Below are 24,700 nucleotides of genomic sequence, written 5' to 3'. Positions count from 1 at the left end.
CCGGCAAATCATAACAAATGTGAAAACCACATCGTGTATCAAGGACCCAAGAAATATCATGTGATGAGTTATTAGATTGTATAGTATAAATAACTGCGAATGAGGGCTTTATCTTCCCATCCTTGATATCCTGCAAGTACTTCGGACAACTTCTCTTCCAATGCCCTTTCTCGTGGCAGTAGAAGCACTCTGCTTCTTTAGGGTTGGTGGAGGGGGTAGCAGAACTAGCTTTGGCCCCATTATAAGAGGATCCATCATGGGTCTTGCCCTTGAAGCTTTTGGAAGGAGCCTTCCTCTTCTTCCCTTTACCTTGCCCAATAGCCAGGACAGGGACAGCAGCAGCAGGAGTTGATGCAACAGATTTTCCTTTTAAACTGCTCTCAGCAGTTCGCAAGAGGCCTTGATTCTTGCTTAGTGTGACATCCTCCTTGTTCATGTGATAGGTCATACAAAACTGGTCGTAGCAAGGAGGTAAGGAGTGGAGAATGATATCAATCGCCAGCTCCTCATCGATTTAACTTCAGCAAGCGGTCCACATATCTCTGCATCTTCTGCAAGTGGTTCGTGATGGAATCTCCATCCTTCATTTTGGTAGTGATCATCAAGGCGACGATCTCATACCTCTCTTACCTGGCACTTTGATGGTACCTTTCCATCAAGTCCTGGTGCATCTCATAGGGATAATAGTCCTCATAGGACTTCTAGAGTTTGGCAGTCATAGTAGCTAGCATGATGCAATGAACTTTCGTTGCATCCCTTTCATGTGCCTCATAGGCAGCTATCTCTTCAGGAGTGGCAGTGTTAACGTTAATCTCCTTGAGCTCCTTATCGAGGACATATTCTTTGTCCTCGTATCTGATCACCATTCGTATGTTACGAATCCAGTCGTTAAAGTTGGTGCCATTAAAGATCACTCTCCCACAAAGGTTCATGAGAGAGAAGGAGCCAGAAGCGTTAGAGCCTGAAGCGTTGTTGTTCTTATTAGACATGTGAAAAGGAAAAGAGACAAAGTTTTGATTAGATATGAATTCCCAATTAAACACCCAAATGAGAAATTACGGCTAGGACCCAACAACATTATTTACAATTCAGAAGAGGGATGCCGTAATCTAATTGCAAATAATTTGAAGGTAGGTAAATGACGATTTACCAATTTCCACCATGAAAAATGAAAAAGGCTTTAAGTTTTAAATGAATTGAAATTCCTAGATTCTTTTGAGATTCATTGAACTTTTCAACGGCATATTTAAATCTCGATTATGCCCTTCAAGTTTGTGACTGGGATACCGAGGATCACAAACAAGGTGTGAATAACCACACAAATGTGCTTGGTGCTCTCGATGTCATTTACCACCTAACCAATGTGCCAGTTAACCACACACGCTCCATTAGTCTATGATAAACATCGAGCCACCTTTTGCCACCCAAGCTAGTCCCAAATTAGTGTACCGGTTAGCCACACACGCTCCACTAATGACTTGGCAAGGTGCAAAGTGCAATTTCATGGAATAGCATACAATTTCACATTTTACCTAAACTAACTAAGATTGGGAATTTTGTAAAAACATTTAGTTACTTTATTAGTCATTATACTTATAATGAGGAATTAGTTGCCCTATCCTACCCGTTCGGCTAACGACCCTCCACCAATCAAGGAAGCGGTGGGTGAGAGTGGACACCCATTAAACTGCCATTTTATAGGCAGCAATCTTATACCCCCCTTATAGATCGGCTTCGTGAATGAGGCCTACTAACGCTAAGACTAGCTTAATCTTATACATATATATAATAATTAATCTTATAATATTATAATAGTATAAGGGTTGAATTTAAACTTGTAAAATTCTAGGGTTTAGAATTTAAATATTTTAAAATTAAACTTTTAATCAAAAATTTAAATTCCAAAACCTGAGGGCAAGTTTTGAAACTTTTCAAAACTATCTAGATCAAATTACAAATAATTTAATTTAAACAATTAATTATGTGATTATCTAAATTTGACCTAATCCAATTTCATGGCAAGATAATTCAATCAAATAATTCAAATAATTAAAGTGTATCATATAAGGCAATGATTATCCAATTAATTGACAATTATCTTTTACTTTGACAAGGATAATCACAACATATTAATAAAAATCAGATTTTATCAATCAAAAAACATTTAGTAATTATCCCAAGTCAAAATAGGTCAAAATCCCGAGTTTTCTGCCATCCGACTCTCCGACTCACCGAGTAGCCATATGGACTCGACGAGTTCAGCAGATTCACTAAACTCATGTCGTGAACTTCTGTGAGTCACGTCGTGAGTTGGGCAGCAAATAGAAAATGAGTTTAACAACTATGAACAAAATTTTTTTGCATCAAATACATTAGAATAACCATCCTAGGCTCTGATACCACTGATGGGTTTCGAGGAAATCATCAATCCTATGGTGCACATGCAAAACCCTAAAACTTTGGATCAAGGTTTATCTAATTGTACATGCAAATTATCCAAAGCTTATAAATCCTAATTCTAGCATATGAAAGTCGAAAACTATAACAAAACAAGTTTAGAAGAATACCTTTCAAGAGTAGCAATAATCTTCAATCTTCAAGAGCTTAGTATCACAAATGTAATACCTCTTATGGCTCACAAACACCAAAGCAAGAAGAATTATCTTGGAGAGAGGAGATGGAGGCACAAAATCGGTACTAAGAACTATAGGGATCAAGGTCAGCTGATTTTGGATGCCCTAGGGTTCCTTTTATATGTGTGTTGCTAGGGTTTCAGTCAAAACCCTAATTGGATAGCTTAGGCCTTAAGCAGTCCAATGGAACATTCTGGAATAAGGCCTTGAACGATTTCAAGGTGGGCTTCCACCCTAATTTCGTCCACCCCTTGATCAATATGATCCACAACCCAAAATCCAATTATCTTATAATTGCAATTCCAGTCCCCTAAGTTCAATTAATATCTTTTGATCACAAAATTAATTCTTAATTAATTCTTGACCAATATTAATTAACTAATATGATTTCTCTTTTAATATATTATTCTTATAATATATTAATAAACCATATTATCCTCTCTCTCCACTAATCATTCAGTCAAGTTGCTCTGGTGAAGGCAACCCAAAAGGACTATGTTCATAATTGGGTCAAGTACATACCAAATATAGTTATGGGCTTAGACATCTAATCCAACAGGATCCAGGGTTCTCTCAACAATATAGACTAGACTATGATGAAACATTTAGTCCAGTGGCGAAGATCACTACTGTACGGGTGCTGCTAACACTTACGACTCGTAAAGACTAGAAATTATGGCATATGGATGTGAAGAATGCTTTCTTACATGGAGAGTTAGGCCGAGATATCTACATGAACCTATAAAAGGGATTCGGGGATAGAGTTAATCCTAATCATGTGTGCAAGCTAATAAAATCCCTTTAAGTATTAAATTAGACACCAAAAGCCTACAATGATAAGATTTCTTAATTTCTTACCCGAAGTGATTATTCAGTTGCACAAGCAGACTCAAGATTGTTCATCAAAGAAAAAGAAGGAAATTTGGCAATTATGTTGGTATATGCGAATGACTTTTCTATCAATGAGATCACGAAAGAGAAACCATCAAACAAGAGAAATTTATTGGTACTCTTTTAGATGAAATAGTTGGGAGAACTTAAACACTTTTTGGGGCTAGAAGTTGATCTCACAAAATAAGGTTTGTTTCTATGTCAACAAAAGTATACAATATATATAATTTAAAAAGTTTGAAATGTTGAAATATAATGTTGGATTAGGTGTCTAAGCCTATAACTATAATTGGTGTATACTTGAATTGATAGTAGCACGGTCCTTTTGGGTTGCCACCATACTAGTAACTAGACAGGATGACTTTTGGAGAAAGAGGTTGAATTAATTATTTGAATAATAAACAAAAATTAATGATTTATTAATGTATTATGAAAATAATATATTAATTAGAAATGATATTATTTAATTAATAGTTGATCAGAAATTAATTGGAATTAATTTGGGGATTACTTGTATTAATTAAAAGTGTAGGGGCTGTTTGGCAATTTATTGATAGTTGAGGAATTGGGCTCTTGGACCTCCCTAGAAGGGTTGGATTAAAACTTATAGGAAGGCCCTAGAATTTTCGTCCAAAGACCTTGGATGGGAAGTCCATGGGCTGCTTAGGCCTTAAGCTAAGAAATTAGGGTTTCCTCCTTAAAACCCTAGCTTTGGCTCTAAGCTACCTCAACTATATAAAGGGTTATACCCCTTCATAAATTCGGCCACTCTAAACCCTAGAAGAATAGCCGAATTTCTCAAGCCTTCTCCTCCTCTCTCTCCTCTCTCATCCTCTTGCTTAGTTTAGGTGTGAGCCATTAGAGGTGTTACACTTGTGAAACTTGCTCTCAAGCTTCAATAAGTTTTGAATTCACATTGTTATTACTACGTAACAATTAAAGGTATGTTTACTATCTTTTATTATGATTTTCTAAAATAGTATATGCCTCTTAGGGTTTTCATTTTGATGTTCAATACTTGTATGTTCAACTAGAGAAAACATAGATCCAAGAATATTAGGGTTGCATGCACACATAGGGATTGTTTGTTATGCTCAAAACCAATCAGTTGTATCATAGCCTTGCCTTGTTTTCTTTTAAATTTTGATTGCAATTGGTTGAACTTGATCAATTAGGGTTTATGGCAAATAAACCCTTTGGACTTTGGGTTTTCGCAAATTAGGGTTTCATAACCCTAGATTTCGAAAATTTTGGAAAAGGGTTTTAACCCTTTCCGTTGGCCTACAAGTTTAGAAAATTAGGTTTTCCTAACCCTATGGATTTTCGAAAATATTGCAAGGATTGAAATCATTGTCTTCCTCCCCAAGATTTGCCAAATTTTGGAAATCAGGGTTTTGGTGGGATTTCTTATTTTTGGTAATTATCTTCTTACTTGTTTATTAAGATAATTGCAATATTTTATGGATCCCTCCCATAATTTTGAAATATAGGGCGAGTGGATTAGTTTAAATTATTCGATTAATTTAATTGGCTAATCCTTATTTGATTTAAGAAATTAATTAAAGGTTTAATTAATGGATAAATATTAAATCAATTTCTTTTAAATTTAAATTAAATTGTTTTTTAATTTCGAAAATTTAAAAGATTATAAAACCCTAGTATTTTGAAATGTTTAAAATACACCTTATACTATATGTAAAATTAAATGTTTAATATTTACTATATGTATAAGACAAGTCAGTCGAATCACTAGTACGCGTCATTCACGAAGTCGATCTATCTATAAAATGGTAGTTGAATGAGTGTCCACTCTCATTCACCGCTTCCTTGATTGGTGGAGGGTCGTTAGTCGAACGGGTTTGATAGGATGAATAATTTTCATTAATAAGTATAATGAAATTATAAAGTAACTAAATGTTTTATAAAATTCCCAATCTTAGTTACTTTAGGAAAAATGTGAATTTGATGCTAATCCATGAAATTGCACATTGCACTTTATATAACTATTAGTGGAGCGTGTGTGGTTAACCGGCACACTAATGTGGACTAATAAAGGGTGGCAATGGGTGTCTTGTAAATTATCATTGATTGATGGAGCGCATGTGGCTAACCAACACATTAATTAGATGATAAATGACATCGAGAGTACCAAGCTAATTTGCATGGTTATTCACATCTTGTTTGTGATCCTCGGTATCCCAGTCACAAATGGAAGAGCATAATCGAGATTAAACATGCCATTGAATTATTCAATGAATCTCAAAAGATCTAGGAATTTCATTAAAAACCTAATGCATTTAAAATTTCGTTTTCGTGGTGAAATTGGTAAATCGTCATTTACCTACCTTTATTTATTTAACAATTAGATTACGACATCCCTTTTCTAAGTTGTGAAATATCTAGTTGGATCCTAGCCTTAATATTTCATTTGGGTGTTATATTGAGAAATATTATTATCTAACCAAAAATTGTCCTTCCTTTTCAGATGTCAACTCCTAATGATGCTTCTGGTTCCTCCTCCAACAACTTCTCACTCTTGAACATCTGCTCGAGGGTTACTTTTGATGGCACCAATTACAATGATTGGATGTGAAGCATCAAGATGGCTCTACGTTTCGAGGACAAAGAGTATGTGCTCAAAACGGAACTTCTCGAGATCGATGAAACAAAAGCTACTCCTAAAGAACTAGCTGAGTATAGGATACACTACAATGATGCAACCAAAGTGGCATGCATCATGGTGGCTACTATAACTCCTGATCTACAAAGCTTTTACGAGGATTACCGGCCGTATGAGATGAACAAGGACTTGGTGGAAAAGTACCACCAACGAGCTCGTCAAGAGAAATACGAGGTAGTAAAGTCCCTCATTACCAGCAATATGAAAGACGGAGAGTCCATCAGCAGCCACTTACAACAAATGCAACGATATGTGGAACGCTTGCTGAATCTCAATGTGAACTTTGATGAGGAATTGGCTATTGATATAGTCTTGCACTCATTGCCCAGTTGTTATGATCAATTTATTATGACTTATCATTTAAAAAACCAAGAGACCGCATTGGCTCAACTTCAGAACCTGTTGCGAACTGCTGAAAGTCGAATGAAGGGAAAAAGTGTTACCTCCACTCCTACTGTTACTGCTCCTGTCTTGGCTATTGGGCAAGGAAAAGGGAAGAAGAGGAAAGGTCCTTCCAAACATAATTGGAAAGGAAAGTCCTAAGCTGGGTCCTCAAGCAATGGACCAAAAGGAAAAGCCAGCTCTGACGCTCCTCCCACCTCTGATCCAAAAGAGTCTTCTTGCTTTTACTGCCATGAGAAAGGACATTGGAAACGAAGTTTCCCTAAGTAATTGCAATACATAAACGATGGCAAAGTAAAGCCAACCTCGGCAGGTATTTACACTATCTTATCTAAAAACTCATCATATTCTCATTCTTGGGTCCTTGATACAGGATGTGGTTTTCACATTTGTTCTGATTTGTAGGGGCTAAAAAGAAGTGAGGATGTGGAGCATGGGAGAATGAACCTGATCATGGGCAATAGGAGATCGTCGCCTGTTACCAAGATTGGTGTTTATAACTTAGTGCTTAGTAATGGGTTGTGTTTGGATTTGAACAATTGTTTCTATTCGTCAAAAATGACAAGAAACATCATTTCATTTCATGGTTTATACAGACAAGGTTTTAGATATTCTTTTAATAATGAGAATGGATCTATTTTTCTGCTTTTAGAAATGGTGTATTCTATTTTGAAGCTTTACCTTGTGATGGCGTGTATAAAACTATGATGGTTGTAGACAATTTAAGTAATAGTGTTTTACTGATTGATTCGTCTAATGGTTTAGACAAAGCATTCTTGTGGCATTATCGTATTGGACATGTCAACAAGTAGCGCATTGCCCAACTCCAAAAGGATGGAGTGTTGAAATCATTTGACTTAAGGTCAGATGATACGTGTGAGTCTTGTTTGCTTGGAAAGATGACAAAATCACCTTTCATTGGTTCTTGTAAAAGAGGTGAAGGATTGTTAGATCTCATACACACAGATGTGTGTGGACCCTTCAGATCCACCACAAGGGATGCAAATCGATTCTATATGACTTTTACTGATGATTATAGAAGATATGGATATATCTACTTGATCAAGCATAAGTTAGAAACTTTTGAAAAGTTCAAAGAGTTTAAACAAGAAGTCGAGAATCAATTGGGCAGGAAGATCAAGATGATCAGATCCGATAGAGGTGGTGAGTATCTTAGTATCGAATTCCATAACTACCTCAAGGAATGTGGAATAGTTTTACAAATGAGACCTCCTAGGACACCACAACTTAATGGTGTGGCTGAGAGGCGTAATCGAACCTTGTTGGACACTCATCATTCCATGATGAGTCGAGCTTCACTTTAGTCTCATTCTGGGGGTATGCCTTAGAGACTGCCGCCCACATTCTTAATCTTGTCCCAACAAAGAAGGTTGCCAAAACACTTCACGAGATGTGGACATAGAAGGTTCCCTCATTGGCACATATTAAGGTATTGGGTTGTGAAGCTTTCATTAGACGAGAGACTCACAAAAAGCTTGAACCTCGAAGTGAGATGTATTTTCGTCTGCTACCCACAAAAGTCCATTGGATATTTGTTCTACAAACCTAGTGACAACGTGGTCTTTGTAGCACGAAGGGGAGTCTTTCGCGAGTGAGAGCTCATATCCAAATAGGAAAGTGGGAGTACTATTGATCTTGAATAAATTAAAGAATCAAATGATGAAGGAACCTCTAATACTAGCGCTCAACCTGAGGAAGAAGTTCGAGTTGAACCAATTGACGAGTCGTTACCTCTTAGGTGTTCCAGTAGAGTTAGAATTTCACCTGAGTTTTATGGTTTCCATATAACTACAGATGGTGATACGTTTATCAGTAAAAGTACACAGGTAAATTTGGATGAACCTTCTAACTATAAGGAAGCTATGACGGGCCCTGAGTCTGCCAAGTGGAAAGAGGCAATGGACAGCTGATAACGTCTATTTTATGCATATATTTATGACGTTTTCTTATTATTTTATACTATGTTTTTATGTTATTTAGAACTAAAATATACTTAATATGATTTGAAATGTTCAACTATAGTTAAAATGGGAGCTAGAATACAAAAGGAGGAGAAAGGAGCTAAAAAGACGCAAAAAGGATGTTGTTGGACAACATGACCCCTCGTCAGTGTTTTAGCCATATCTCATGACTCGTAACTCCGATTGAGGAGATTCAAAATGATCTGAAAACTAGACAAAATTTCGGACGACTTTCGTGTTCTAAGAAAATGCTAATTCCCAATTACCACGACGTGGTGACACCACCATGACGTGGTAAATCGAAACTTCGCAATCGTTGAGACCGACTAGGACAATACGGGATATACACGAGGACCGCGTCGTGGGGCCATTAAGACGTCGTGGTGATCATATTTTCGAGAATATATATACATATTTCGAGCATCTGTATGATTTTGAGAGGGATTGTACGACTTTTATTGATCCTTGGTTGAGAAGAAACCTCAGATAAGCTGTTTTAAGGGTCTAGAAGGCGGCCAGAAGGTCGTTAAGCTGACAAGAGCGAAGATGTAAGGGATTGGAGAGCGAATTCATGTCTGAGATCATGTGGTTTGTTATCGTGACCATGTTTAGCATTCCATTATGATTTCATTATGTGTTTACTTTCTGATTTGGGTGTTAAAACCTTTTTTTTTGTGTTTATGATAAAATGAATCTTCGAATTTATGGTCTAATTGCTATTTGGGTTGTTTATTCTTATTTAATTTATTTTGTCAAGTTTGATTGAAGATCCATATGTGTTAAAGATTGTTACTTTGCTTCCTATTGTTGAATTAATAAAGTTTAGATGACCATCTAGCTGTGTTAATTGGAATCATAGTTGTCCAGCGACCATTGGTGATTATGACTAGAGTTTTGACCAAAACCTAGGGTTAGGAAATAAAGTAATGAACTTTAATGTGTGTGCATGAGTAGAATGACCATTCGATGCATGATTTAACTCCTAAGACCATTAGGGTTAAATAAGATCAAATATTGCTTAATACGAACTGAATACTGATTTGCATGATTGTTTGTTCACCTTATCAATGAATTAATAGTCGTGTTGAAATCAAAATTTAGTAGCGTGACCATGATACTAGTCATATTAGGAATCGGTGAATAATGAATAAATAACCATTATATCAGTAGTTAACCATTAATCTGAGATGTAATTTATCTAGACCAAAGTACCTAAAGAAATTCTTCTTCCAGACAATTTATCGATATTTGATGTTGAGTGGTATTTAAAGTATTTAATAAAACATTTCTTTATTGCTTTAGTGTGTTTAGTATAACCTATAATCAAAAATTCCAAATTAATTCACCACCGTTCCCCTTGTGTTCGACATATGTTCTTACCACAACTATATTATTACACGATTAGGTCCGCTGCCTAGTGTGTGTTAGTCCGGTTGCGATAAATTCAGTTTTATAAATTTAAAACTTGTGCAATTAATATATATATATATATATATATATATATATATATATATATATATATATATATATATATAAATCACACATCAGCAGTGAGATCAAGTCCATGCATGACAACCAAGTTTGGAATTTGGTTGACAATGTACTAGGTCATAAGACGATTGGGTGCAAATGGATCTTCAAGAAGAAGACTAACATGGATGGAAAGGTACACACTTTCAAAGCTCGACTGGTTGCAAAGGGCTTTACTCAAACTCCAGGAGTTGACTATGATGAGACCTTCTCACCAGTAGCTAAGAGTAAATCTATTAGGGTTATGCTAGCCATAGTTGCGTTTCATGACTATGAAATTTGGCAGATGGATGTCAAAACCGCTTTCCTTAATGGGAAGTTGGTTGAGGATGTTTATATGAGTCAGCCAGAGGGTTTTGTGGATGCTAAGTACCCCAATAGAGTGTGTAAGCTTGATAAATCGATCTATGTATTAAAACAAGCTTCTCGGAGATGGAATCTTTGCTTTGACGAGAAAGCCAAATAGTTTGGCTTCTCCAGAAGTGAAGATGAATCTTGTGTATATGTCAAAGCTAGTGGGAGTATATTGACCTTCCTGGTATTATGTGTCGATGACATACTTATTATAGGAAACGACATTCCAACTTTGCAAGAGGTTAAGTCTTGGCTTGGAAAGTGTTTCGCTATGAAGGATCTGGGAGAGGCTGCTTATATTCTGGGAATAAGAATTTTGAGAAACAAGAGTAAAAAACTAATTGGAATTAGTCAAAGTACATATTTGGATAAAGTGTTAAAACGTTTTAGCATGGAGAATTCCAAAAAAAGGAGAGTTGCCTATCCAGAGTAATACCAAACTGAGTAAGACTCAGAGTCCGAGTACTGATGCAGAGATAGCAGAAATGAGTTGAGTTCCATATGTTTCCGTCATTGGATCGATTATGTATGCTATGACATCTACTTTCCCTGATGTGGAAGTTGCTTTGAGGATGGTTTGTCGATATCAGGGAAACCCAAGTAGATCTCATTCGATAGCTGTCAAGAAAATTCTTAAGTATTTGCGAAGAACTAAGGGTTGGTTCCTTGTGCTTGGTGGCAGTGATAACTTAAGAGTAACTGGGTATAGTGACGCGAACTTTCAGACAGACAGAGACAAATTTTGTTCTCAGTCTGGCTGGGTGTTTACCCTTAATGGAGGAGCAGTGACTTGGAAAAGTTCCAAAACGGAGACTGTGGCTGATTCTACTTGTGAATCTGAATAAATAGCTGCAAGCAAAGCATCGAAGGAGGTTATATGGGTGAAGAACTTCATCGGAGACCTTGGGGTTGTGCCAGCCATAAAGGAGCAAATGGAGATTTTCTGTGATAATGAAGAAGCGGTTGCCTTGACAAAGGAAGCAAGAGATCATGGTAGATCGAGACATATCGACAGAAAATACCATTTTATCATACATAGAGTTGAAGAAGGACACCTCGTCGTGAAGAGGTTATCAACAGAAGAGAATCCTGTAGATCCCCTCACAAAGGGCCCGAGTAGGGTTAAGCACGTTCAGCATGCAAGGAGCATTGGTCTGAAGGATGATATTAGTTTTAGTAGTTAGATAGACATTTGGAAACTCGTAACAAAGTAAATGCAATTAACTTTTGATGATTAAATAATAGAGAATTATTTATGAGTATTGTTTACTGTCATTTGTCAATCGTTTATTATTGTGTTTCATTTTTGCATGTTTTACTTCCAGAAAAATTGGATTATTCGAATATCCACAGTCGATCATACTTTTGGAAGTAAGTAATGAATCAAGACTGTCATGAATCAGACTGTAGATTGCCTAAGGGTTTAGACATAGCAAAAGTTTGCAACAGTATTCATGAGTACTTTTGAAATGGGGATTTAAGTATTGTATTAACCCACGCTGAGAGAATTACTTCATGGAATTCATCACAATTCATTCTGAGACGATAATATCTTATAATCTTTAAACGGAGATATATGAGTTGTTGTTTACAAGTTGGTTATGCATTGATGATACGTAAACACATCAGTAACTTGATGTTATAAAACGTATTGTTGTGCATGATTTGATGAGTAAATAGTGCAAGCATATAAGTCAAAGCTTATATGTTCCTTTTGCCCTAACGGGAAAAGCGATATCTTGGGCCCCTCAATGATTTGGTGTTGACTTATAGTGTCGGCCCCGACTAGGACCAAATTGATGTGTTCGATTAGTAGCTCTTTGTCATTACAAATCGGAAATCTAGAAACAAAGTATTGGACAATGAGATTAATTATGTTCCATGTCGTTTGTCCACATGATACCTTACAGAATGGAGGATTATATGATCACTTATCTTAGGACACGTAACTGACTAGGTCCGAGTTCGACAGCGGCTTTGAAAGCTACAATTTGCTAATAAGTTTTTGAAGTTATACTGGCAACTAAAGTTATTAGACTTATCCAAGTGGGAGACTGTTGGATTACGTGTCTAAGCCCATAACTATAATTGGTATACACTTGAATTGATAGTACAATCATTTTGGGTTGCCCTCATACTAGCAACTGGACAGGATGACTTTTGGAGAAAGAGGTTGAACTTATTATTTGAATAATAAATTGAAAAAAATGATTTATTAATGTAGTATGAAAATAATATATTAATAATAAATCATGTTATTTAATTAATAGTTGATCAGAAATTAATTGGTATTAATTTTGGGATTAATTATATTAATTAAAAGTACAGGGTCTGTTTGGCAATTTATTGATAGTTAAGGAATTGGGATCTTGGACCTCCCTAGAAGGGTTGGACAAAAACTTCTAGGAAAGCCCTATAATTTTCTTCCAAAGGCCTTGGATAGGAAGTCCATGGGCTGCTTAGTCCTTAAGCTAAGGAATTAGGATTTCCTCCTTAAAACCCTAGCTTTGGCTCTAAGCTACCTCAGCTATATAAAGGGATATATCCCTTCATAATTTCGGCCACTCTAAATCCTAGAAGAATAGCCAAATTTATCAAACCTTCTTCTTCTCTTTCCTCTCTCATCCTCTTGTTTATTTTGGGTGTGAGCCATTAGAGGTGTTACACTTGTGACACTTGCTCTCACACTTAAAGAAGTTTTGAGTTCACATTGTTATTACTACATAGCAATTAAAGATATGTTTACTATCTTTTATTATGATTTTCAAAAATAGTATATGCCTCTTAGGGATTTCCTTTTGATATTCAATACTTGTATGTTCAATTAGAGAAAACATAGATCCAAGAATATTAAGGTTGCATGCACACATAAGGATTGTTTGTTATGCTCAAAACCCAACATATAAGCCAATATCAACATCGATAGAGCCAATTGCCAAGATTTTTGCACATGAAGGAGAAGAGTTGGATGATTGGATGATGCATCGTCAACTAGTGGGTAGTCATATCTACCTAAATTTCTCTCAACCTCACATTTCTTATGCAGTTGGAGTTATGAGTCAATACATGCAAAGTTAGAAGAAACCTCATTTGGATGCGTCCAAACGAATCCTAAGATATGTCAAAGGTATAATAGATTATAGTCTATAGTATAAAAAAGGATAAAACCGCAAGCTTGTTGGATATTGTGATGATGACTATGAAGGACACCACGATGCCTAAAGATCAACCATTGGTTATGTGTTCAAGCTCAGGTCGAGAATAATTTCATGTTGCAACAAAAAGACAACTAGTAGCTCAAGAAGTACATGGTTGGTACTCTTAATGGAGTATTTACATCAAAAATTTGACCATACAGTACCACTTCACCGCGACAACCAATCTACAATTCGACTGGTAGAATATCCAATATTTTATGCTAGAACAAAGCATGTGGAAGTGCACTATCACTTTATTAGATAGAAAGTTTTGAAGGAACTATGGAAGATTCTAAAACATAATGGAAGGCTCTAGAGTACTATAGAATGATATGAAAACACTAAAAGGTTATAGAACATTCTAGAAGAAACTCTAATGTCATAGACTTATCTAGGAAATGGAAGAATATTCAATAAACATATGGAAGCTTATAAAACATGATAGATAGTTTAAGAGTTATATAGTAAGCACTAAGTGTATAGTAGTATCTATAAACGTCCTGAGAGGACTATAAATAGGTATGTAGCTCATTTGCTCAAAACTATCAAAGAAACAATCCAACAAAGCAAAATGTAGTAGTCTCTCAGAGCGTAAGTTCTTATGAAGTGGTCTTAATAAAACTATTGATGTTTTTATTAGGACATGAAAAAAACTATTGATGTTTCTATTGGGACATGAAAACTTGATTTGACATGCGGAATAATAAGAACACAATTGACACGATGATTTGGGTGCTAAAAGACATTATTAATCATAAGGAGGGGTTATAAAAAGTATGATCAAGATCTAGTTCTAAATAAATAACTCTGATCACAACTCTCTTTGATTACATCTCTCAAACACACTCTACAATGAAAATGACAATCACTATTAATAGAGGTGCATGTACAAGTCTTTCTCGCTCAAGTCATAAGCTAAAAACCCACATGTATAATTGAGTCTTTCAAGTCTTATCTTGCCATCCTCCATGACAAAATTTGCATCCCAACATTCTCCCCCTCAAAATATCAGAACGGATGATGAGACTCTAAAATTCCGAAAAGCATCTAATAAATAAGAAGTCAATCCGTGATATCATAATGAGAAGCAGTGATGAAGAAATCTGCAAACTTGACATGTGGATATTAATTATTTTATAAATATCAAAAAATGACAAGTATCAAAACGAATGAGAGATTGACATGTGGCATAATAAATCTTGATTTATTATAGTAGATTAAGTTTATAATATGTTTTCAGATCAATTTCAAGGACGGTCTAATTGGTGACTGGGCATATATATGTACCCAAGAATGAAGTCGTGGAAGGAATCAAGAAATTTGATGCAACATGAATAATTCTTAATAGGTAAATCGATACGAGTTCAGTTTTTCATTACAAATAAATCATCAATATTATCATTTGAAAAGTTCACCATATGATTTACCGAGTCAAAATGACTCATGATTTAACCAAAAAAAGGAAGTGTATTTAATCACCGAAAATACCTTAAAAGATTCAACTACTTTCTGCAGGCTTGTGGTTGGTGGATCATTTGCAGCCACAAGGATGCAATGTTTCGGATGATTTTGATTATCATTAGACGAAAAAAGTTGGTTATCATGAACATAAAACTAACCAATGAATAAAGATAAAGAATCAAATTAAGATGTTCATATAAAAAGATATGCTGACTTAATTCAAAATCAAACCATGCATATTTACCTTTACTACTTTAGCAAAAGTTTCTTCGATAAGGGTAGATTATGGAACATATCTCTCCTTTGAAGTCTAGGGTCGACATCCATTGCACAAACACATCAAGAAAATGTGTCCTACATTCTCTTATATAAGTTGGATTAAGAACATGCATGCATATAGCAAACATTTGAGAAAATCGAACAAATAAATAGGAGTCATGAAATTGAAAGGGAGAAATACTCTCGATAATCCACAATAACCAGATCTACAGCAAGAGGTGGGTCATGCATGCATAAATTCAACAAAGACGAATCAAATTAATACTAAACGTTATCTACAGATTTTGAATGATCATTTAATACTAATAATTACATTATATGGATCATCATCATGAAACAATCTGCATGAATCAATATAAAATTGGAATTAGGGTTTCAATCAAACCAATTCATAGCCCCACACTTAATTGTAACCAATGATAACTTTCAGTCTTGGCACATAAATTGAGAACTCTATTGATTCCGAATAATGCATATGAACCCTAATATGCATAATTCGAACTGCTATACGTGTAAACCCTAGTTAATGCATGTAAAATCAGTCGAATTAATCTCCATTGTTATATGTACCTGATAATCTTCTATAGAAAATCACAAACAAACGTCTCCTAATACAAACGCAAATTGGGAGTACATTGAACAACCAATGCTAGCTGTTTCATCTCCACCATATATTCAGTCCAGAGCTTCAAGCCTTCGACAGTCTCAACAAACTTCGATAGATGTACCTTACTTTGATTATCGTAGCAGTATATGATAACCGTTGTAACTTATAAAAATACTCATTTCAATATTTGTTTGTAAAATTATATTATTAAATTTGTATTTTATACCGTTTAATAGTTTATGATGTGTTATAATAAAATGATGCATTATTTTTATTTTAGTTTTTTGTATTTTTGTAATCTATATGTTCACGTGTTAAAAACAAGAATATTAATAGAATCGATCGAACTTTTTTTCTTGACCAAGACGTGATCGGTACGGATGAAACCATACTGGGATTTTTTTATTAACATTGATCGGACCATGTTTTTTTTCGATCGGGCCCATAATTTCTTGAATGAGACTCGTGTTCACCTCTAGGATTTAGCGTTAAGGATGTGCATAAATGATGTCTAATGTTCAAGGACATCATCGTCTTTGTTATTGAGGCATTGAGTTCTGTCTTCCTTGATTTGACGGTGAAATGACATCGGGTGATAATCTTCATTTTTTTATATGATACAAGAGTTGATCATTCACCTTTTTACGTGATATAGAAGTCATAGTAAACAAAACTTGAGTCTGAACATTCACCTTTTTACGTGATATAGATGTCATAGTATGCAAAATGTACCTTAATAAACGAATATGTATACAAATGAATATGTATACATTTGTTCCTTCCTCCTTCGTGCCTGATCCGGTCAGTAGGCGTCAGTGAAGTGAATGATGTATGCTAAGAGGGGAAATGCCGACATCTAGCAGAAGATCTTTCTATCAATAGATAACATAAACTAAATGATACTATGAGACGGAAAGAGCGATTTTTAAAACTTAAATAACGAATCAACTATTAAGTCGTAACTTATTAAATGTCACATGAAAATATGATTTTGATGATGTTACTTAGGCCGGATGGAATGGATGCGGGGTAGCCCCGCGGGAAGCTTCCCGCCCGGCGGAACCCCGCACCGTCGGTGCGGGGAATGGTGGGGCGGGAACAGGTGAGGGGAGGCTCTCCCGCGTTCTCTCTCCGTCGATGATTGGCCAATATTTTTTTTTCTTTTTTCCCTTAAACTAGCCGTTGGTTAACGGTTAAAAAAAATTTACTAACGGGTATATGCATTTAAGACCCATTTTTTTGTTTTTTTTTAAACTTTTTAAACACCTATAAATATCTAACTATTTACCTTCAATCCACATTAAAAAAAACCTCTATTCCCTCTATTTTCTTCTCTCCAAAAAATATTAGTCAAAATGTCATCATCTTCATCATCCGATTCGACGGCTGTTGAGGAGGCTAAGTTTATCGGTTCCGTCATGACGAAAACGGTTGCATACTATCAAAACCGACTAGGCGAAACATCACGTGCACGATCTAAACCAAGAAAGTCGCGGTTGCATAGAAATCACGAAGCCGGACACGATCGTGTTATAGAAGATTATTTTGCAGATGACGCCATCTACGCTGTAAAGTTTCGACGTCGGTTCCGGATGAGGAATGAACTATTCTTACGTATTGTTGGCGATTTGGAAGGCCGATTTCCATATTTCCAATGGAAAATAGATGCACGGCGGATAAAAGGTTTCTCTCCCGTTCAAAAATGCACGGCTGCAATTCGTCAGCTAGCATACGACATGGGCGCAGACAAATAGGACGAGTATTTTAGGATGTCAGAGCGTACCGTGCGGGAGTGTGTGTACAAGTTCTGCAAAGCGATCTGTTTGGTTTATGGGCAACGATATTTGCACAAACCAACTATCAGCGATATCCACCAATTGTACACGGTGCATGAAGGCAAGCATGGATTCCCTGGAATGCTAGGTAGTATCGATTGCATGCATTGGAGTTGGTCATTATGCCCCAACGCATGGCGTGGTCAGTACATGAGAGGCAACAACAAAGAGCCGACGATCATTCTAGAGGCTATCGCATCACATGATCTTTGGATATGGCATGCATTCTTTGGTCCAGCTGGTGCAAACAATGGCATCAATGTGTTAGACCAGTCGCCGTTATTCAACGATATCTACCTTGGAAAGTCGCACGATGTACCTTTGCAAGCAAATGGGGTAGCATATAAGCGTGGATACTATCTTACTGACGGTATATATCCTCCCTTGTCTGTTTTTGTGAAATCGTTTACATGTCCTAACGACCCGAAAAGGAAAAAGTTTAAAGAGGCGCAAGAGTCAGCTAGGAAGGATGTGGAGCGAACATTTGGTGTACTTAAGAGACGCTGGCAAGTACTAACGGTCGGGGCAAGGTCATATGAAGTGAAAAGGTTACAGCACGTAATGTATGCATGTATCATATTGCATAATATGATTCTTGAAGACGAAGGAAGAGCGATATGCCGGTACAACGAAAATGAAGTTTTGCCAAATGTCGAAGGAGTAGCCGTTGGTACACAAGAGTATAGGGTGAATAGAAGAGAAGTACACAATCACGACATTCATCAGGCCCTTCGTGCTGATTTGGTGGAGCACATTTATAGGGCTCATATTCAGCCCCCGTTAGAGTTTTCTCACGATGATTTGTTTGACGAATCAGACGAGGATTCTGATATGTTCGTCGAGAGTGAAGATTCTGACAACGAGAGTGACGCTGGGGAGAATGATGAAGACGATCAAGGCGATGACGAGGACGATGAGGGCGATGACGAGGACGATGATTCCGAGTGACGTATTTTGGTTTATATAAAATTAGGATATTAATTATGTTTTCTATGTTGTGGGTTGTTTGATTTTTTGTTTGCGTTTTTTTTATATTTCTACTTATTTAAATATTAGGTTTAATGTAATTTTTATTTTAATTAATGAAATGCTTTTTATTTTTAATTAAATATTATGTTTAGTATTAATTTAAAAATTATAAATCATAAAAAAAATTAATTTTATTTAAAAAAAAAAAGTGAGGGAATCCCTTCCCACCCATTACTTGGGTTTTAGGTGAGGGAAAGGGGGTATGGCCCACAAAAAGTGAGGGAAGTTTCCCTCCCATACCCTCCGGTCTTAGAATGTCATATGTAATGTGAACCTTCAATGCGACTAATGAGTTTTGTAGTATGTGACAAATTTGATTTAATTCATAGGGAAATCTTTGAAAAAGTCCTAATATTTCACCCTAATTTACGAAAAAAGTCCCAAACTAAAATTGGTTTACGAAAAAGTCCCGATTACCGGAAAAAATGACGATTTGACCATTTTTTTCCGGTTTATCGGTTTCAATACTTACCCGGTTTCATTAAAGTCTCATTATTTTACCAAAATTTTCATTAAAGTCTCATTATTTTACCATAATTTGGGACTTATTCGTAAATTATGGTAAAATAATGGGACTTTATTAAAACCCGATAATTAATGAAACCGGTAAATCAGGAAAATAGGGTCAAATCGTCGTTTTTACCGGTAATTGGGACTTTTTCATAAACAAATTTTAGTTTGGGACTTTTTCGTAAATTAGGGTAAAATATTGGGACTTTTCCGGAGATTTCCCTAATTCATATGATCTTAGGGCCAAAATTCATATGCTTTTAATTTTTATCATAAAAAAATAGTACATAAATTGTATGGATAAATGATAAATTAATAACTTTATGTTTTTTCCCCTTTCTGTTAACTGGTGCCTTTGTAGACCACTTAGTACTGTCGTGTTGAGGTGCGTTAGTGTCGACGCGACATGCCCTTAACGACGTGATAAGGTGATATTGTCATATCTATACATATATTTAGGCAATATTTGAATACATTTTAAGTAATATTTTGGTTAATTGCAAAAATATTTGGTACTTATTGAATTAAATTGTATTTTGCAGCCAAATAGGACGCTCTTGAAGAATAAGGACCATAAGTGACAAGCATTGGAACTTTGGATGATTGAAGCTTAAAAGAAGAAGATTCTAGAAAAAACCAAGCTCACGACGTGAGACATCAATTCTCACGACGTGAAGATCAAGATTCTAGAAGATACACATGCGGGAGCCGGTTTCCTTGAACGATACGGATATCTACCGATCTCACGACATGAGACATCAATTCTCGCGACGTGAGCCACGAATTTTGGAAAACTATATATATATATATATATATATATATATATATATATATATATATATATATATATATATATATATATATTCGAAGATACTCAAGTTTAAGGGTCAGAAACCTGCGAAAATCATTCTTTGGAAGGAGAAAGTGTAGAAGATTAAGAGCTTGAAGATTAAATCATTACAATCGGTTTGCATTGCTTGAATCATGTCAATTCCTACTGAATTTGTGTGTTTACTTCCACTCATGAGTAGCTAATTAATTTACTTTCGTTTAGTTAGATGAAACCTTAAAAACTATGGTTTAGTTTATTATTTTATGAATTTATAAAACTTGGTTTGAAGCTTGTGTTTTATTATCATTACCTATCATGTTAAAGTTTGCATCTTTGTTACTTTAATTCAAGTTAAGTGTAGCTTAGTGACCATTAAATTACATGAACTTGTTTACCTAGTAGTTTAGTGAACATTAAATTGTTAGAGCTAGGATTGACCAAATCTTAGATAAGTAATAAAGGTAACAACTTTAGCTGTGTTGGAGAACATAATTGTGATCATAATTGTTTGATTAATTGTCTTGTCCATAGATAATTATCTAGATATATCTTACATAGTCCAATCATCATTAATAACTAATTATGTGTTTGCTGGTGTATGACCATACATAGTCGTACATGAATTGGTAAAAATATTAGTAGATTTGACCAAGATTGTTAATTACATATAAATTGGTAACCAACTTTATTAATCCATAAATAAGAACTAACCATAGGAAAAAAGTGGATTCGAAACTAAACGATAGTGTTTTAAATATATTGATTACAATCGTTTTTTAGAGCTTAAGTTTATATAAACTTGCAAAATCAGATAAAAAACCCTTTTTAATTATTGTTTGATTTAGATTAATTTTTAGTAATTAGGTTAGTATATTAAATATGTTCCCTTAGTTCGATACCCGACTATTTGTGCTATTCTATTTGCGATTAGGTCCACTGCCTTAGATGTAATAGCTAGTTAATTAGTTGGCTAAAACTAGTATATAAATTTACATATCAAAATTTTGGCGTTGTTGCCGGAGAACAACTATTTTAGTTATTAGTTTAATTGCTTTAGGTTAATCAATCCTTTTTATTGGGTAAAAACCGCAAAAAGTTAATTTTCTGCAATATTTAAAATTTCCGAAAACACCGAACTCACGACGTGAGCTCGGTAATTTCATTCTTTTAGTTTTTCCGTTCTGTCGATTTGTTTTTGATCTACCACGAGGTGGCAATAATTACTATGTCATGGTAATCAAACAGTAAGATTTTATTTTTCGGTTTTAGTTTGTTTTTACGTTTTAGTTTCATTTTGTTTCAGTAGTATATGACCCGTGGAGCATGGACACCATTGACACCACCATTTGAAGATCCTGAGTCCGGTTTTCATAGAAAGAAGCTGAAAAATGAAAGAGATTTTGAATGTTTTGAGAAGACACCTAACAAGAAAGAAGAAGGATACGAACCCGAAACATAATCTGAAGAAGAAGTAAGCGAATCTGAAAGCGAAGACGAGATGGCGAACATTGGCGACATGTTTATGGAGTCATACAAGAAAATAATTTGTGAGGACACCGGTCCGGGCCTTGTGCAACCAACAATTCCCACCGCCGCTAACTTTGAGCTCAAGGGCCACATCATTTCCGCGCTAAGGGATATTAAATTCAACAGGAAATATCATGAAGATGCATACAAACACCTTGATGAAGTCAATAACATTGCCGACTACTTCAATTTTCCGAAAATTCCACGAGAGACGGTGTTGTTAAGAATGCTTTTGGTCACATTTAAAGGAGCCGTTAAAGATTGGTTGAAGGCACTTCCACCCGGTGCAATTACGACATGGGCCAAGATGCGTGAAGAATTTATTGAGCAATTTTGCCCACCATCGAAGGTTTCCAAGCTTATGAAGGCCATATCTAATTTCGATCAACAAGTGGGGGAGTCGCTATATGAAGCATGGGAGAGATATAAGGGGTTGTTGCGCAATTGTCCCCAAAATGATCTTAATGAGCATCAAGAAGTTTCTATCTTTTATGATGGGGTAAATGTGACAACTAGGCAACTCCTTGACTCTCAAGGACCATTAACAAAGAAAAGTCATGCCGCCATTAAAAAGCTAATTGAAGAATTTTCCAACCATTCGATAGAATACCACAACCCTAAACAAGAAGGAGCAAAAGGAATAGGAAGTGGTGCTTCGCAAGACATGGAAGCAGTCTTGGCAATGTTGGGGAATATGGATCAAAGAATGACAAAGATGGACCAATCCATACACACTATTCGTGTGGGTTGTGAAAATTGTAATGGACCACATTTGACAAAAGATTGTCATTTAGATGAAGATGGGAATATAAAAGCCCAAGTTTTCTACTCAAATGGAGATCGATTCGATGAAGATTGGAGGAAGCCGAAAAGAGAATGGTTGCCATATGATGAGTACAAAAAGCAAAAAGAATAAAAATATAGGCAAACCGAACAAGGCTACTACCAAAACGAGCAACCACTATTAGTGTAAGGACTTTGTTTTCCTCTTGAAAGTTTCCTATAAAGAAAAGGTTAGTAGCAAAACATGGTGGTTGAGGCTCGAGTTGGACTCGATTCCCTTAAACAGATTCGTCGTCTGTTCCAGGGTACAACAACCTTAACAGTGGTGTACTGCCGGATTTTTCACTTGCCTGAAAAGGTCGTCAGAAGCAAGAGTACAAAGAAGGAGGAGAAAGAAGAGTATTTTCATTCGTGTGTTGAATGAGATGGTAAAGGTCTCCTTTTATAGTTGAATCATGTAATGGAAACAAATCAATAATTGATTGAGCGTTTAATGCCAATAAATGTCATTAATTACGTAATTTAATGCATCCGTTACAGAATTCAAAATAGGGACCAAAATTGTCAAGTTTAGCAAAAACGAGGATAGCGCGTGCCTAAGTTTTCGGAGCCGCATTTGTGTCAGCAGGTCGCGCCCATGCACAAGTTCGGTGTTTTTGGTCTACGAAATCCAAGATTTGCACCCCCCCCCCCCCCCCGTACGAACGGGTAGGAATTGTAGTAAAACCATGGACACAAGCTTGTAAGCCTTTCATGCATTTAAGATTATAAACCTTGTTGAGTTTGGTCTTTCTACCAATGTGGGACTCATTCCCACATTCATCCCTTTTTGCTAAACTTATTCTCAAATACCCTTCTTTGAGTTTCGATATCTCATTCACATATACTCCATTTTGGACATATAATATATCGTTTCGAAGTCCTCGTGGAGGATAACACAAACCAACCTAGAGTTAGTTATATATACAATATATGTATAAATTTATATATGTCCAAAGTTAGTAAAAATATAAATATTCATACTAAATTTTCCAACAATCCCCCACATGAATGGAGATCGATCTCTGCACATCCAATTTCCAAACGAAATTTTCAACAGTTGAATCCTGCATAGGATAGGTAGGTATTACCCTTTGAACCCTCCCTTAAGATGTTACACTTTATCTCTTAGCAGTTAGTAGATCTCGATGTCTTTGAACTAAGTTGCCATTTGTGTAGACGACAATGTAAATCTCACAGGACTCTCCCTGACAAGGCCATATCCTCATAGGCATGTTCGTTTTGGTCATGAACACTAACCTGGTTCTGCAAGAGTTTTAGGAATTGTGCCCCTATAATTCCCTTTGAAGCGACCCCACTTCTCTCTTACATAGGCGATTCCAAGAATCATTAAAAACCATATGTTTAGCCTAATTTTGTCACTACATATAGGAATGGATTAGGAAGTAGTGTTAACTCCCCCCCCCCCACAGTGACCTGCCTCAATCATACAATTAGGTTATCCTTTTGAACCCAGATCTTGGGATCTCCAGTCTTCTGGGTAAGGTTTCCTTTGTATGAATTTATTCATTCATGGGCTTTAGTCCCATTCCTCTTGACGACTTATAAACTACATCTCTACTCAAGCCTTTTGTAAGCGGATCCGCAATGTTATCCTTTGACTTTACCCAGTCAACTGTGATAACCCTCGTAGAGATTAGTTGTCGTATCGTTTTATGTCAACGTCTAATGTGCCTTGATTTCCCATTATACATTGTACTTTGAGCTCTACCAATTTCCAGTTAATAATATGGCCGATTGGTTATCACAATGTATACATATGGCCGTTACCGGCTTAGGCCATTCAGGAATGTCCTCTACAAATTGACGTAGCCACTCCACCTCTTCAGCACAAATATATAATGTGATAAATTCAGATTCCATAGTGGATCTGGATATAACTGTTTGCTTGGATGATTTCCATGCTACAGCAGCACCTCCAAGTGTAAACACATATCCACTTGTAGATCTGGAATCTTTTATGTCAGATATCCAATTTGCATCTGTGTATCCTTCGATAACTGCTAGATGTCTGCCATAATGCAGTCCATATTCTCGCGTGTATCCCACATACCTTAGCAACATAGTAATACTCTTCTAGTGTTCAGAACTAGGTTTACTAGTGTATC

The 24,700-nt window shown here is 35.9% G+C and overlaps 1 protein-coding gene and 1 non-coding gene across 2 annotated transcripts; one reads left to right on the top strand and one right to left on the bottom strand.

The window, feature by feature from the left end:
• The first annotated feature begins 18,001 nt into the window (after positions 1-18,001).
• LOC145104653 (uncharacterized) lies at positions 18,002-18,799 on the top strand. The gene has a single exon (XM_079041864.1). The coding sequence runs from the start codon at positions 18,002-18,004 to the stop codon at positions 18,797-18,799; it is 798 nt and encodes a 265-aa protein (XP_078897990.1).
• Positions 18,800-22,104: 3,305 nt separating this feature from the next.
• Positions 22,105-22,211, bottom strand: LOC145110419 (small nucleolar RNA R71). Its single transcript, XR_013709798.1, has one exon. It is a non-coding gene; the product is annotated as a small nucleolar RNA R71 (small nucleolar RNA).
• Between the last annotated feature and the right edge of the window lie 2,489 nt (positions 22,212-24,700).

The sequence above is a fragment of the Lactuca virosa genome, chromosome 4 (genome assembly GCF_052849685.1).
Source record: "Lactuca virosa cultivar CGN04683 chromosome 4, Lactuca_virosa_CGN04683_v6, whole genome shotgun sequence".
Classification (NCBI taxonomy): Eukaryota; Viridiplantae; Streptophyta; class Magnoliopsida; order Asterales; family Asteraceae; genus Lactuca; species Lactuca virosa.
The sequence above is the reverse complement of the archived record's forward strand: the minus strand, read 5'-3'. Positions and strand labels throughout refer to the sequence as shown.

Coding starts and splice junctions, on each gene's coding strand:
- LOC145104653 (XM_079041864.1), top strand. CDS start 18,002: ATGAGAGGCAACAACAAAGAGCCGACGATCATTCTAGAGGCTATCGCA.